Source organism: Gavia stellata, chromosome 17, assembly GCF_030936135.1.
Source record: "Gavia stellata isolate bGavSte3 chromosome 17, bGavSte3.hap2, whole genome shotgun sequence".
Classification (NCBI taxonomy): domain Eukaryota; kingdom Metazoa; phylum Chordata; class Aves; order Gaviiformes; family Gaviidae; genus Gavia; species Gavia stellata.
Window position 1 is genome coordinate 2,564,290 of NC_082610.1, and position 15,201 is coordinate 2,579,490.

Consider the following 15,201-nt stretch of genomic DNA (forward strand, 5'->3'; position numbering starts at 1 on the left):
CTGCCTCCCCCATGGCGCTGGGGGAGACCGAGGCACAGCACGATGGATGGCGTTTGGTCCGGAGCTGTCTGACATACCGCCGCTGGCTCTGGCACCGTCTTTCTGCACACCCACAGCTCTCCCCACCGCTGTGACGGGAGGCTCTGCGACCGGCTGAGACCTTGGCAAAGCCACAGGGAGGTGAGTGATGCCCCGTGGAGCCCGTGGCGACCAACGGATGTGGCATCGTGCTCCTGGAAAGTGGTGGCCGGGCTGGGGACCACGGACTCCCCCTCCCCTTGCTGCTGCACCTTCCTGGCTGAGGAAGGAGAAACGCTCCAGCCTGCTGAAGCCAGGGAAGAGGAAGAATTTCAGAAGCAAAAGAAGAGTCCTTTACACTTAGACCTGGCTTACAAAATTAAAAAAAAAAAAAAAAATATTTGGGGAGATACTTGCTGTGACACTAATAAAACAGTCTGGGGGCACCGCCGTACCCCTGGGCTCACCCTGCCCGCACCGGGTGTACCGGCACAGTCCCAGCTGCGGGCAGTTGGCATCATTTTTGCTCCGGAGAGCACAAGCCGCGTGTGCGTCTCCCCTCCCTCCACCCGCACCCCCGGCCGGCAGCGGGCCCCAGACGAAGCCAGCAAGCGCTGGCACACGGACCGAAGGCAGCTCAGGGTGCGCGATGCTTCTTTATTGATATCAGGCAGCGGTGAGGTACAGGAACCGGGTACCGGTGGGAGCGGAGGGGTCTCAGCAGAGCGTGGCGAGGGGCAGGGTCCCCCCCGTCGGCATTGCAGGAGCTGGACGGGGAGCAGAGCTCGGAGAGGTTGCGCAGGCTGAGACGCGAGACGGGGAGAGGGGCTTAGGACACCGAGTAGGTTTTACCCCCCATACATGAGCCGGAGTTTCCCAAAGGCAATGCTCATCCCAAAAAGCCGACAGCATGCGAGATGGGAATACGATCCTCTGGGGCATGTTCCCCTTAGGGGAATAGTGCCCCCGGAATTTGGGTGGGCTGGCAGGGAGGAGGAAAGCCGGGCTCCAACACGCTCCCCGCAGAGCATCCCTCCCCACATCGACCTTGGCGATGCGCCTGCACTCCTCTTCTGCGGGGGGCAGAATTACACGGCGAGAGGGTGTCGTCGGGGGAAATACTGCGGACGTTTGTTAATCTGGTTACTCAAGGAAACCCTCAGCCACTCTCCCGGGGGTCTTGAGTAGGGTGGTGGAAAGGCTTCAACAGGCTGGGGCCAGCGTGTCCATCGTAGTATCGTTGCTGCATGCCGTGTTGTCTTCTGGCTCCTCAAAGACCCTCCGGAAGGCGACCTGGAGGGACACGAAGGAGCAGTGCCTCCGGCAGCTCCCCACCAAGAAGTAGATGAAGGGGTTGATGCTGCTGTTGATGCAGGCGAGCAGGAAAACAACCTGGGAGGGCACAAGGAAGTAGCCAAACTGCTGCAGGAAATTCCAGATGCTGAGGGGAAGAGCGAAGAGGAGGAAGAAGAGGACGGTGAGGAAGATAACAAGGTAGAGCCTCCCTGGTTGGCGCTGCTGGGAGCCACACTGGACTTTAATGAAGAAGATTGTGCTGGAAATGACCATGGGTGGTGCAAAGATGAGGAAGTTGAGGACGTACATGGAGATGAGAGCCATTTGGCAGTGCTCGTACTTGTGCAACAGGCACAGAGAAGTCACTGCAGCAATGACAGCGATGGAGAGGGCCCAGAGCAGGGCACACACCACGGCCGACAAGTGCTGCGGGCGGCGGATGCTGGAGCAGAGGATGGACACGCACCTCTCGATGCTGATGGCCGTCAGGAGGTACAGGCCCAAGTTGTAGGAGAACAGCGAGAGCAGGAAAAGCGACCTCATGTACCTCAGGGACACAGCACTGGAGCAGGAGATGCTCTCTATCATGTAGAGAATTGATGAGGTGACCATGAAGAGGAGGAAGGTGAAGTCGGCGACGGCCAGGTTGAGGATGTAGACGGTGATGGGGTTCCTGCGGATGCGGAAGCCGAGGAGCCAGAGGACGGCCCCGTTCCCCACCAGCCCGCAGAGGCAGATGAGCAGCGTGACACCGTCTATGGCCACGTCGGTGACCTCTAAACTGCACAGGTCTTCTCCATCGGTGGTTGGTGTTGGTGGTGTGGGAGTTGGGGACATGTAGTTCACCTCCATGGATGGACGCTGGGCACCTGGTGGGATGTGGTCCCCGGCTGCGGTCAAAGTGGATGGGGAGTTAGCGGCTTGGAGAAGCTGGGGCTGAGCCATGTGGCCCCTCGCCAGCTCCGTGCGCTGGGAAGGCATCGGTGGAGAGCAAGCAGGACGTGCTGGGGAGGAGAGAGGTGGACATTGTGGGGTGGGAGAAGGAGACGGGAGGGGGGGAGAGGGACATTCACCAGGAAATGCAGAAGGCAAGCACAGGGCAGCGGGGAGAGGACCTGCGGAGAGCGCTGCTGGTCACCGGGAGAGGGTTGGAGGAGTGTAGCTGCTGGCAGTGGACGCTGGAGGAAAAGGAAGGTGGGGTAGGAATGAAGGAAAAGATCGCACTTAACTGTTAGCTTTGGTGAAGCAGCAGGCAAGGGCCGTCTTTCCAGCCGGGCTCGGGCAGGTCGGCGTCAGTGTCTTGGCATCTCACGCTCCCTTCGGATCCATATCCTGAAGCGGATCCTCCCAGGACAGTTGCATGAAGAAGAAAGTCCTGGGAGGTCCCTGCTCTCGTCCCACCGGCTCCTCTCTGTGCCCTGTCCCCGGTGCGCCCCTCGGCAGCGGTGCCGCTCCCCCAGCCGCAGTGGGGTCGCGGGGGAGTTGGGAATGGTTTTGTAACTGCGGCTACGTCAGAGCTTCACTTCCTTGGTTTTATTTGTCTTGCTCTTTTTTTGCCACAAAGGAAGTGGCCTTTGCCAGAAGCTCCCGCAAGCGGCATTTTGTGAATGGCTCCTCGTTTACTCCTGATTAGAAACACTCCTCCCCAGACAACCACCCACTTGCTGACTGTCTTCTCTCTCCTGGCAGGTTTCTGCCATTCTTCGTTTCTCCGCTGCCTGTCGCAGGGCTCCCCGGACCTCAGCATCCCCCTCCAGCAGCAGAACATGATGCTGGTGCTGCCGGCGGTGCTGGTAGTGCCGGCGATGCCGGCGGTGCTGGCAAGGCGGCTGTGTGCTTCCCAAAAGCGACTCCCCTTCTGGGAAGAGCAGGAGGATCGTTGCCAAAACCTCCCCTGGGCTCAAGGGAGCACACCTTCAAACGGGAGCCAAGAATTAGCATTTCTTCTCAGTCTAATGCGGGCTTTGACAGCCCCATTGAAGGACCACAAACAGTTGTTTTCAGCCAGGTTACAACCATACCAGCACTTAGAGCCCAGATTAATTATTGCTAATACCCCTTAGTAATGCAATGAGAGCTATCAGAGACCAGCTTTCGGGGTGCGGTGCTGTGCTCCCCCTCCCAGCAGGCCGTTACAGTGAGCTGCAGCCCTCCCAGCTCTTCGTCAGCGGCACATCCTCCTCCTCAGTCTTGTTTTTACATGATTCCACCCCTTTGGTAGACCAAGCACCCCGGGCTGCGGCTCCTGAGCTCGGCCTGGATGTTGTTAAACCCTCCTGTGGCTCACGGCTCCTGCTCAGGGCTAAGCAGAGCATCTCCTTGGAGGCACTCACCCCCACGCCTGGTCTGGCCGCACTGTCCCCTGGAGAGGTCCACGGGGACCCCAAACTCTTCACAACCCCTGCAGGGCCCGCAAAGGGCTTAATGTTATAGCCAACGTGTTTTGCGCAGTTAACATCCTTGCCGTGATGATTAAAAGGACAATGACGGGCTGTCAAGCGAAGCTCACGGTTGCCTTGGCTTTGGAAGAGCTTCTCTGGAGGGATCCACCGCTCCGAGGAGTGCCCTGCCTCTCCCGCGCCACGGTGCCCTTGCAATTGGGAGGCACTTTTGGCTTCTCTCCCGGCTGCCTGGCCAGCTACCTGGTTCTTTGCTGCAGTGTGAGCCAGCAGTGTGCCCAGGTGGCCAAGAAGGCCAACGGCATCCTGACCTGTATCAGAAATGGTGTGGGCAGCAGGAGCAGGGAGGGGATCGTGCCCCTGTACTCGGCGCTGGTGAGGCCGCACCTCGAATGCTGTGTTCAGTTTTGGGCCCCTCACACCAAGAAGGACATGGAGGTGCTGGAGCGTGTCCAGAGAAGGGCGACGGAGCTGGTGAGGGGTCTGGAGCACAAGTCTGATGAGGAGCGGCTGAGGGAGCTGGGGTTGTTCAGTCTGGAGAAGAGGAGGCTGAGGGGAGACCTCATCGCTCTCTACAACTACGTGAAAGGGGGTTGTGGGGAGGTGGGTGTTGGTCTCTTCTCCCAAGTGACTGGTGATAGGACAAGAGGAAATGGCCTCAAGTTGCACCAGGGGAGGTTCAGGCTGGATATTAGGAAAAATTCCTTTCCTGAGAGAGCGGTGAAGCACTGGCAGAGGCTGCCCAGGGAGGTGGTGGAGTCACCATCCCTGGAGGTGTTCAAGGAACGTGTGGACGTGGCACTGCGGGACATGGTTTAGTGGGCATGGTGGGGTTGGGTTGGTGGTTGGACTTGATGATCGCACAGGTATTTTCCAACCGTAGTGATTCTGAGTAGCCTTTAGCTGCTCTAAAACATACTGCGAATGCTTAAAATTGACTCCCAAAGGCACTGGATTTATCCTACCAACAATTCCGGTTTCAGCACTTTCGGTAAGGGCAGAGCTGTTTCCAAGGGTTTCATGTCAAAGTCCCTTCCTTCAGCTGGGGGCCGTATTACGAAAGCAGACCCTATCACCCATGTTTTGTGCGAGAAGAAGGACAAAGCTGCACAGGCAGAGCCCATCGCTGAGCCACAAGCCCTGGGGATGCTGGCAGGAGCTGCGGGATTCTCCCCACTCCCTTCTCCTCCTGCATCCTCCAGATAAATTCATCAGCCGCATCCCAGTTTCCTGAAGACGGGCAAAACGACCGCGGTCCCCGCAGCCACCCCCGTTAGCCTTTGACGGAACTGCTTTCCAGTTTGCAGAGTCAGAAGGGAAAAAGCATCTTTACTGCGGCGCTCCCGGGCTTTGGACTCGAGGTGGGAGGGACGGGGACAGCCCGCGAGCAGGCAGATACACGCGGGCGTCTGTAGCACCGTGCATCAGCAGCGCCCGGAGGATTTGTGAACGAAACCTCCCACTTATTCTTCAGGTATCTCACGCATCCAGAAATGAACTACTCCAGCTGTCTTACCAAATTGTTGTGTGCGCATATATCTGATTTCTTAGAAGTTACATGTTTGTTCCCGTAGAGATTATTGCGTGCTGACTTCAAGGTTCTTTTTTGCGGGGGGGGGTGTCTGTTTGTTTGCTTTGGTTTTAAGGTTAAATATGGCATTTTGAGTCTTTATGAGTTGCACTGGAGTGCTTCACAGTACCGACCTATGGGAGTGGGGAGGAATCCCTCTATTCCATGGCCATTAATTACCCGGGCAGGCTGGCTGCACCCGAGCCGTCCTCAACCCCACTTCCAGCTCAGCGGCGCTTCCATCCACCTCCCTCCAGCCACTCAGCTGGGAAATATAGACAAATATATCACAACTGGCCAGAGACTGGGAATTCCCTGCTAGACATGAGGAGGGCAGCTGAAAACATCACTGTCTTTTCAAATCAGTACATGGAGTTCATAATGAAACGGGCATTTTTTTCCCAATGAGGTTTAGTGAAGCAGACGGAGACATGAGTCTGGGGATGGTAGGAGTCTGTTTTCTGCCTTCTGGTTTTTGCTGAGTCTCTTCATTTACCTGATAAAGCGCATACAAAGTGGAAATCTGATTAGGCTGAATCTTTGGTGTGCTGGCATTCTCTGTAGAGTCTTTTTTTACAATAAAGGACGGGATTTTGCTAAATTAACTTCAAAAACCCCAAAGCTCCCCAAGCCACAGGCGGAGGAGCCCTGCGCAGCCGCACTGCTGTGCATCACTCTTTCCCTCTTGATTTTCTTATTTTTGGAGGGGAGGCTTGGTTTTTTGGTTTTTTTTTTTTTTAGTTATAGGGAAAAGAAGAATGTGATTTTATCTTACACGCATTTAACCTCCCCACGGAAACGGTACTGTCGCTGCAGGCGGTGAGAGGGATGATTCATCTGAAGACGGGACAGCTCCGGCGAGAGGTCACTGGCCTCTGCATGATCCTCACGGCCACTTCTTTCGGAAAGGGGAATTCTCTTTGTCTTAAACCTCTTGTAACGAAGGCAGCCTAGTGCAGAATGGCACGTACTGTAACTAGCCTTTTACAAAGTTTACAAAAGACAGCAAAATTAAATCTGAATATCATAACCTGCAACTGTTTAACAAGCTCGTACGCCTTAGGGAACAATCCTTTCCACAAAACGACAAATCCTCTCATTTCGTGCTATTCAAGCCACTTCTTGATTACCAGCGTTACATCCTCTGAGCTCGAGGGAGCGGCTCCCTTCTCTCGTGACTTAGTGGGTTTGGATTTTTCTTTTCTCCCTGGGCGAATGCTTACGGATCTGTGCCGTTTCTTTTCAATCAAGGCTGTGCCATGCGTGTGAACTACGAAGTATTATTAGTAAAAAAACTCAGGGGAGGAGTCATCTAGAAGGCTCCTTATCGCTCATATCAGTAGGCACCTTCTCTCCTACAAGTGCAGACATCGGTGCTTGCAGGAGCAGAGACGGCTCATTAACACTGATTGGTAAGATTTTGCAGCTGACGTAGAGTTTTTCTCCAGATGTCTATTTTTATCCTAAGAAAACAGACCTTAAGCAGGCAGCATCACCCCTCAGTCGCACGGAAAGGTTTTCAGCCTTTTGTTGAAATCGATGCGTGCTACGTCCCTGCAAACGGACCTCGGGAGCGCACACCAGGGTTTTCTCAGCCCCCAAGTGCCGGCACAGCTCACATCTCCCCAGTTGCTTCCATGAATTGCTGCCCAGCGCCAGGGGCTGCTCAGGGCGGAGGGTTCAGATGCTCACCCCTGCAAGGTTCCTACCCTGGGGAAAGCCGAAACAAAAGCCGAACCGTATTCGGCCAAGTTTCAGTGAGAAAAAACACCTGGGAAATGAGAGCCGTTGGGATGCCGTCGTGCCGATCACGGCTATGGATGCTGCGACGGGTCTCACCCGTAGCTGGGCAGAGCTCCGGTGCCTGCGGGCTCTGCCTTCCCGGGAGGAGGAGGATGGAGGGTGAAGCACACCCTGCGGCCGCAGAAGCCGGGAGGTACCATTCTGCAGACCCGTGCCCATTCACGCTGGCTGAAAATGGATTAAGCAAGTAGAGGGGCATGCTTTCCCTCCGGCCCGTGGAGATCTGACTGAACAGAAGCTTTGGGAGCAATGGGGAGACGGCGCTGCCGTACAGCCGCATTGCATTTAACACAGCCTGTTACCGCCGGGGCAGGACATTTTGAGCTAATCTAACATTGCTTTAGCATGAAAAAGCTACCTTTGGATGGATTTTTGCAGGGGCTGAAGGCGAAGCCCCGCAGCAGCGCTGGCTCGGAGCTGGCAGGGTGTATTGCCCGCGGTCCTGCGCTGGGTGACTATTCCCAGCCAGCCCAGCACATTCCTCCGGCGGGCGGGGGCTTCCCGAAGGACGCAGTGCCGGGACACCCTGCCCGCTCCTCCACGGCAGGAGCAGATGCTGGGAGTGTGCCACGGAGGAATTTGGAGCAAGCCGGCCCACAGGACTCGTGGTTGGAGGGACACTGGGGACAAAGGCAGTGAGAACTGGAGATGGCAGCGGTAATGATTGCAAGCTTCGGCAGCGTCGTTATTCACTGGGACACTTGGAAGCTCATCACTAGAATTTTTCTTAGGCTATTTAAACAATCCTGGGTGAAAAGATTGCCCTTTGTTATCGATCGTATATTTTTGGTACTATCCCCTTGGAATTGTTCATAGTTTTGTTCTAATTTCTTATAATTGTATGGGTTCTCTGATTGCTGGGTGGGTTGTGAGAAGACCTTTCTGCTGGGAAATGAGTGTCTCCTCTCGAGCCCTCCCCAGCGGCGCAGCGGGAGCTGCAGGCTGAGGAATGCCGATTAATTAAGTTCAGTTCACACATATGTCCCTGTGGTTTGGTGTTTTGTCCAGCTGGCCCTGGATACGGCAGAGATGGGAGAAAACCATCTCCAACTCCGCTTTCTGCTTTTTTTTTTTTTTCCTGGGATCGTAGTGATCTAAAAGGGGGTACAAAGCAAATCAGAGAGTTTTCCAGGAAGAAGTCGATCAAGTCTTTTCCACAGTGCTTCTGGGAAGGAGGGGGAGCTGCGCGGACGAGATGCTGTGAGGCGATGGCCCGTGCTGTCCGGTGAAACCCAGCCCAAAAGAAACTCATCGGTTCCCTGTGACGGCAACCGGGCAAAACCCGCGTGTTTGTAAGAAGAGCTCACCCGCGGGTCTGCCACGGGGGTTATTTCTGAGCACCGTGCCACTTCGGAGCGGGCAAAACTCCAGGTTTAATTAAAGACTGTGAGTTTGTTTCTTAAAATTGCCCCTTCCACCCCATTTTTACCATAGAGAGAAGCAGCTCAAACATTTTAAATGACGCCAAAAGGTGCCTTTAGCAACAACGGCGTGTGGCAACTTGTCACCCTTGTCCCCAGCGCGGCTGTCACCACATCAGTGGGAGTTACTAACTGCCAGCCTGACGAAGAATCAGAGACTTTGCTGCCTAAGTGGCTGCCACAAGGTGAAATACATGGGCACCCAGTCCAATAATCATCGTCGTCGCTGCGCTGGTTGTCCTGGGGTGCGCCAGGACCCCCGGGCCAGGAGCTGCCCTCGGGAACCACGTCCCCCGGCCTCATGCACGCCCCTGCCCAATGCCCACCCAGCTGGGCGCGCGACCGCTCGCAGGAGGGACCTTCCCCAAGCAGCAGCTGCCAACATTATTTGTCACGTTAATACTAATAACAACGATTAATTAATAATATTAATTAATATTATTAATATTAATAAAAAGATTATTTATTATTTATTTGTAGCTTAATTTATCTATTTTATTTGTATTTATTTGCTATTTGTTATTTATATTTATTATTTGTTACTTGTTACTTATTGTTCATCATTTATTCTTTACTATTTACTCACTAATTTACTATTTACTGCTTATTATCTAGCACCCACAGTTTATTACTTACCATCCACAGTTTATTATTTACCATCGGTGCTTTATGATTTACTACTTACTACTAGTAGCATTCATTATTTACTATCTGCTATTTACCTATCACATTCACATCATTTAACATTTAACAAATATTTAACACTATTTACAAACAATTGGGACACGTAGCCAAATAGCTGCCGGCTGCACTTCTCCACCGGCTAAGCAACCCCTCAGGAGGAACCGTCCCCACGGCAGCCTCTGCCTTACGCTGGGGTGGGCTCTCACCGTCCCGCTTACGGGCTCTGTTACTCCCTCTTTAATCTCATTTTCTGTTGAACCCTGCCTTTAAATATAAAAAGAAGTGCGACGGTGCGGCCGCTTTCCTGGCGATGCCGGGAGCCCGTGATCCCCGGGGGAGATGAAGCCGCTCTCGAAACCAGCGGGTGGCTGGAGCAGCTCGGGGGCTTTGGAGGTGCTGAAGAGCCGGTGCCGGACGGGGCAGATTAATGCACCAAAGCTCTTCTTCTGTCCAGCTTATTTCTCATTTAAATAAATGTTATTTATTAAGGAATTTGGAGGAGCCCGGGTACCCCACCTGCACGCCGCATCCCCCCCACCCCTCTGCCTGCAGCCGGGCAGGAGTTGGGATGGAGATGCAGGCAGCCCGGGGCCGGACGGGATGCTCTCCCAGCCATTTGCATTTGCTTCCCTTTGCTCTGGCTGTCTCCCATGATTTCTTCCCAGCTATTTGTTTAGATTTGCTGTACAGGAGGCAAGAAAGCAGGATAGATCTCCCTGGCCCTGAAAAAGATGCTCGGAGCAGGGCAAAGGGATGGAGGCTCCTGCCCTGCAGAGATCACTCATGAGCAACAGTCCCCTCCGAGGGCTCATGCCGTGTCCTGCAACCTCAGCAGGGTGAAACGCGAGGACGGGGCACGAAGCAGCCGTCCACCCGCCGGCGTCAGAGGAGGGCCGGTCCAGTGGTCTGCGTCGTCCCCGGGGCGCGGCGGCTGGGTGCGTCACACCGCCCCGCTTCCCTCCCGCCCTCCCCGCGGCACGGGGTGATGGAGGCGTCCAGCTCAGCTCTTGCAAGCGGGGATGTGACAGCGGGCGCTGTGACGAGCATCATCTCCCCAGGGTTGATGGCGAGCTGGTGGCTTCTGGGTGACAGCAAAGAGTGGACATTGACACAGATGGGAACCGCGACATCTCGGGGATGTTGCAGCCGGGCGCAGAAGAGAAGAAGCGAACGAGAAGGAAGATGGTAATTTCATGCTCAACACAACAGCAGGTTTGCAAAGAGGAAGCGTCTGAAGCAACCAGCAGATCGGTCTGCAACGCCCATCCTGTGAGGGTGACTCTTTGGCAAGCCGCTTCCGCTGCTCTCAGAAGTGATGACCAAGCCCTGGCACGTCCGCGTGCCCGCAGCCACCCGCCCCTCGGCAGAAACCCGGGACCGTGGTCCCAGGGCCCATTTGGCCTCAAGCTGAGGAAGAGGCAAGGTAGCAGGCACACGCGGGCCATCGGAGGAACCTCGTCATGGAGTTACCTTGTTCCTGAGGGCCAGACGTCATCTGGGAGAATTTTGGCATGGCAGCTTTGTAAAATTTCACATGCAAGTCTGACAGAGAGGACTGGTGTTTGCAGCTCTGGGATACCAAGGCTGTGAAAGGACTCTGCCCTCATCGGACCCCCCCTGCGCCTGGTGAGAGGGGTCTGGGGCTCACCTCCGCTCCTGCCGCTGGGGCATGCAGCATTGCTCTTCCTCGGTCTTTCCATTCTTCCCATTCACCTCCTCAACCCTTTTTAGTCCTTAAATGGCCAATGGCTCTGCATGCCTTTTCTTTCTCCCTCCACTCCTCTTCCAGCTCTCTGTCTGTCTCCTGCTACCCTGGGCCCAAGCTTTTCCCTCCTATTCCTATTTCTCTTGATGTCTTCTCTTCTCTTCTCTTCTCTTCTCTTCTCTTCTCTTCTCTTCTCTTCTCTTCTCTTCTCTTCTCTTCTCTTCTCTTCTCTTCTCTTCTCTTCTCTTCTCTTCTCTTCTCTTCTCTTCTCTTCTCTTCTCTTCTCTTCTCTTCTCTTCTCTTCTCTTCTCTTCCCTTCCCTTCCCTTCCCTTCCCTTCCCTTCCCTTCCCTTCCCTTCCCTTCCCTTCCCTTCCCTTCCCTTCCCTTCCCTTCCCTTCCCTTCCCGTCCCTCCTCTCCTCTCCTCTCCTCTCCTCTCCTCTCCTCTCCTCTCCTCTCCTCTCCTCTCCTCTCCTCTCCTCTCCTCTCCTCTCCTCTCCTCTCCTCTCCTCTCCTCTCCTCTCCTCTCCTCTCCTCTCCTCTCCTCTCCTCTCCTCTCCTTTCTTTTTTTCTCTGCTCATCTCTTACGTTCTCTGGGTTGCAGATGATGTAGCTCGTAGAGGAGGGGAGAAGACTGAATGACCAGAGGACATTCACAGTACTGGGGACCTGAGGGTCGCTAATTTTGCCTTCATCTCTTGCCTTTCCCCAGGCGAGCACAAGAGAGAAAGGAGGACGATGGACCGACACCCCAACAACACAATCTGTGACTGGCGTACAGTGTCCCCAGTGCCTACGGAGAGCATGGTCTATGGGGGTGGACACAATGGGACCAGGTGCTTTGCAGAACACATCCCTGAAATTGTCACCGGTAGCATCACGCTGCTCATCTGCCTGTGTGGGCTGGTGGGGAACGGGGCCATCCTCTGGCTCCTCGGCTTCCGCATCAGGAAGAACCCCTTCACCGCCTACCTCCTGAACCTGGCCGTCGCCGACACCTGCTTCCTCCTCTGCACATCGGCTTTCCTTGTAATATATCATATGCCCATGCTCAGCTGCTTTCAGCCAGAGCTTTTGCGGGTGCTGCCGCTATTTCACTCCATGGTTCTGCTCATGTACAGCACCAGCCTTTACCTCCTCACGGCCATCAGTGTGGAGAGGTGTGTGGGTGTCCTCTGGCCCTTCTGGTGCCGATGCCACCGGCCGAAGCTCCTGTCAGCCGTCATGTGCAGCCTGCTCTGGGCCCTCGCCTGTGTCCTTGCCGGGCTGGTGTACTTTGTGTGTGACCTGGGTCACTCTGAACACTGCTGGATGGTTCTTGGAACCTTGTGCTTTCTCAATTTCTGCTTTTTCACTCCCTTGATGGTTCTTTCCAACGTGATCCTCTTCATCAAGCTTAGGCGTAGCTCTTGGCAACACCACCCGGCGAGGCTGTACACTGTCATCTTCCTCACTGTTTTCTTCTTCCTCCTCTTTGGCATCCCTCTCAGTGTCCAGATCTTCCTCAACTTCTTTGTCTACATTAATTTTGTCTTTGAGATCTGCCTGTTGCTGGCCTCTTTCAACAGCAGCGTCAATCCGGTTATTTACGTCCTGGTTGGGAGCTACGGAAAGCCCAGGTTCAGGGGATCAGTCCAAGTGGCTCTTCGGAGGGTCTTTGAAGAGAGGGCAGATTCCCAAGAGGTGGGTGAGACCTCTGTGATGGGAATTGCTGCCTAAACCCCTACGGCTGCAGACTGGCACCTGGAGAGGGGCAGCCCTGCCTCTGCACCCGGGGCCAGCACCCACAGGAGCAGAGTCCTTGCCCGGCTGGGTGAGTGGGACTGGCGGTGAATAGTCGTGTGTCCCCCAGGACACGGCCACGCTCGACGAGATTTCCAGGGGCAGGGCTGGTTCCCACCTCAAACTAATTTTTAAGTTATTTTAATAAAAGTGTCTTTGACGTAACTTAGTGGTGATTGTAGTTTCTTCCCTTGCTGGCTCCATGGGGTGCCCTTGCTTGTTCTCAAAATTGCAGTTGTGACAGTCCCCTCATGCTGCTCGCTAGTTTATAACGCTGAAATGATGTCGTCTAGGAAGTCCTGCATCGTTTTTTCTCCAGGGTTCACATTTATCGTTTATAAAGCTGAAATGATGTGGTCTACAAAGTCCTGCACTGTTTTTTCTCCAGGGTTCACATTTTTCGTTTATAAAGCTGAAATGATGTGGTCTAGAAAGTCCTGCATCGTTTTTTCTCCAGGGTTAACACGGCCACGCTCCCGAGCCCCAACCCGTACCTTGTCTGCTCCCCGGCGTGGGGATGTCCCAACTCTTCCTGCCTCTATGCTCTTCTGGGACATGATACTAAAGCACTGACCACTCACTACCTTGGTCCTCAAAAGCCCCCAGACCAGAGGTGATGATGGTGAGGGACAGTAATGACATTTTCAGCTCCCTCTGGCTTGATGCCCTCCCGTGCCACAGTCCGACAGCGACAATCCGTCTCAATCTGGCCGATGGAGCTGGCAGCATCAGTCAGCAGCCAAACCTTGACCCTGCCAAGGGGGTTTAACGGGGGAGGCAGGAAGGGACAGGCAAAGAGGCAAGTGCTGCCGGTGATCAGCGCTGTGCCAGCTTGGACGGAGGACGGACAGACAGACAGCTAGGGCCTGATGGCTGTTGGAAAGTGCAATTCTGCGCGGCGGGTGGAGAAGCCCATGGAGCAGACCCAGGAAAAGAGACAGAAATCAAGGCAGAGAAGATTCTCGCAGGTAATAGCTCGAGGAGGTCGAGCTCTGCCTGCCGGATGGTTTTGTTAGCTTTCCCGACACACAGAAACAACTGCTACCAGAGCCATAATATTTAGAGAACGCAGCTTCCTTTGGAGGCTTGTACATACAAGCCTAACCCCGATACAAACAAATAACTGACATCTGTAAATCTCATGTTGGAAATCAAAATTTTCAGTGAACATGCTCAGGAGGTTGCCCACGAAAGCAGAAGCTGAGGAACCTTGGGTAACTCTTTTGCAGAGCACACGGGTAGATGGGGCAGTGAGTGTTGTGTTGCACGGCATCATGCTGGTGTACCTTGATGTTTTCTTTATCATGACCTGTTGGCACTTGAAAGGGTTGGCTTGGTGAGGGGATGTGAGATTCTGTAGCTGGGGACACAAATGCAGCGTCAGCGAGGGAGAGAGGAGGCGGTTTTGGACCTGAGGTCTCCACGCGTGCCAGCTCCCGGCAGGAGCGCCCCTTGCTCCCAGATGCAACAGGAGCTGTTTGCATTTCACCTTCACCGCAGTCAGGCTGGGTAGGAATCATCTCGCCTAACTTCAGCTCTCCAGAAATTACATGGGCCTGTCTGAGAAAACCATTGTCGGCTGCTGGCTGGCTGCAAAGGGAGTGTAGAAGACAACTCAGATGAAACCCTTAACTTTTAGATGGCTAAAGCCACCTGAGCAGCATTGATTCATCTCTCCCTAGGAAAAAAATATTTTCCTGAAATCCTAAGTCATCTCTCCGCCGTCTGCCTGTGCTCTGGTTCATGCACAGATCTCATTATTCAGTTAGCTCTTTGATGCACATAGTCGCATGTTCTTGGAAACTGTGTATTTGAAGGTCACAAGCATCACTGTGAAATTGTGGTATCCAAGCGGCAAACGAAGATCTGAATCAGAAAGAAAAGTTTTGGAGCTACGTGAAGCTTGTAGGGCAGGGTCCTAAAGATACACCCGTGGAATAATAGGAGGAAAGTTCAGCCAGTTCAAAGATATGAATATTTTGGGATTGGGGTTGCTTTAAAATGAAATGAAAGAGGAACCTGACACGGAGACAATCTGCTTTTCCCATAGGTCTAGTTTCTGAGACTCTTTTTTGTTAGTCATTTCCTGTACAAAGCCAAGAATAGATTATAATCAGAACCCTGATACTGCCAACTGCAATGAAATAGTTCCCTGTTTGCAAGAACCCTTGAGAACATGACCTGCTTGGCTAACACCGAGAAAAGTGGTTTGTGAAAGGACCTGAGAAAGACCCCATGCTGGACGCTGCACGGGCTCACCAAGGCAGGCTTCGGTCCAGTTTTCCAAGTGATAATTTCAGGAAACCTCACGAAGATCCCATCATGGGGGCGGCAGCTGGCGAGGGCGAGGTGATGTGAGTCTGCAGCGCGTCTGCTCCAGTGAAGTTCTCCAGGCTGCGAGAGGAAAGAAGGTCAGACTTTTCTGGGTGGGTTTTTTTTCCAGCCTAATCACTGCCTCCCTTCATTGGTTTTGAACCTGTTGGTCAATTTGCACCAAACCTGACTGGGGAATAGTGGTCTCTAG

General features: G+C 53.9%; 2 protein-coding genes across 2 annotated transcripts; one reads left to right on the forward strand and one right to left on the reverse strand.

The window, feature by feature from the left end:
• Positions 1-966: 966 nt before the first annotated feature.
• On the reverse strand, positions 967-2,620 carry LOC104255673 (mas-related G-protein coupled receptor member H-like). Its single transcript, XM_059825960.1, has 2 exons — positions 2,544-2,620; positions 967-2,204 (listed from the first exon to the last, which is right to left on the reverse strand). The coding sequence occupies exon 2, from the start codon at positions 2,164-2,166 to the stop codon at positions 1,222-1,224; it is 945 nt and encodes a 314-aa protein (XP_059681943.1). The 5' UTR covers positions 2,167-2,204; positions 2,544-2,620; the 3' UTR covers positions 967-1,221.
• Positions 2,621-11,633: 9,013 nt separating this feature from the next.
• Positions 11,634-12,614, forward strand: LOC104253257 (proto-oncogene Mas). Its single transcript, XM_009807933.2, has one exon. It carries the CDS (start codon positions 11,634-11,636, stop codon positions 12,612-12,614), a length of 981 nt encoding a protein of 326 aa, XP_009806235.2.
• The last annotated feature ends 2,587 nt before the right edge of the window (positions 12,615-15,201 follow it).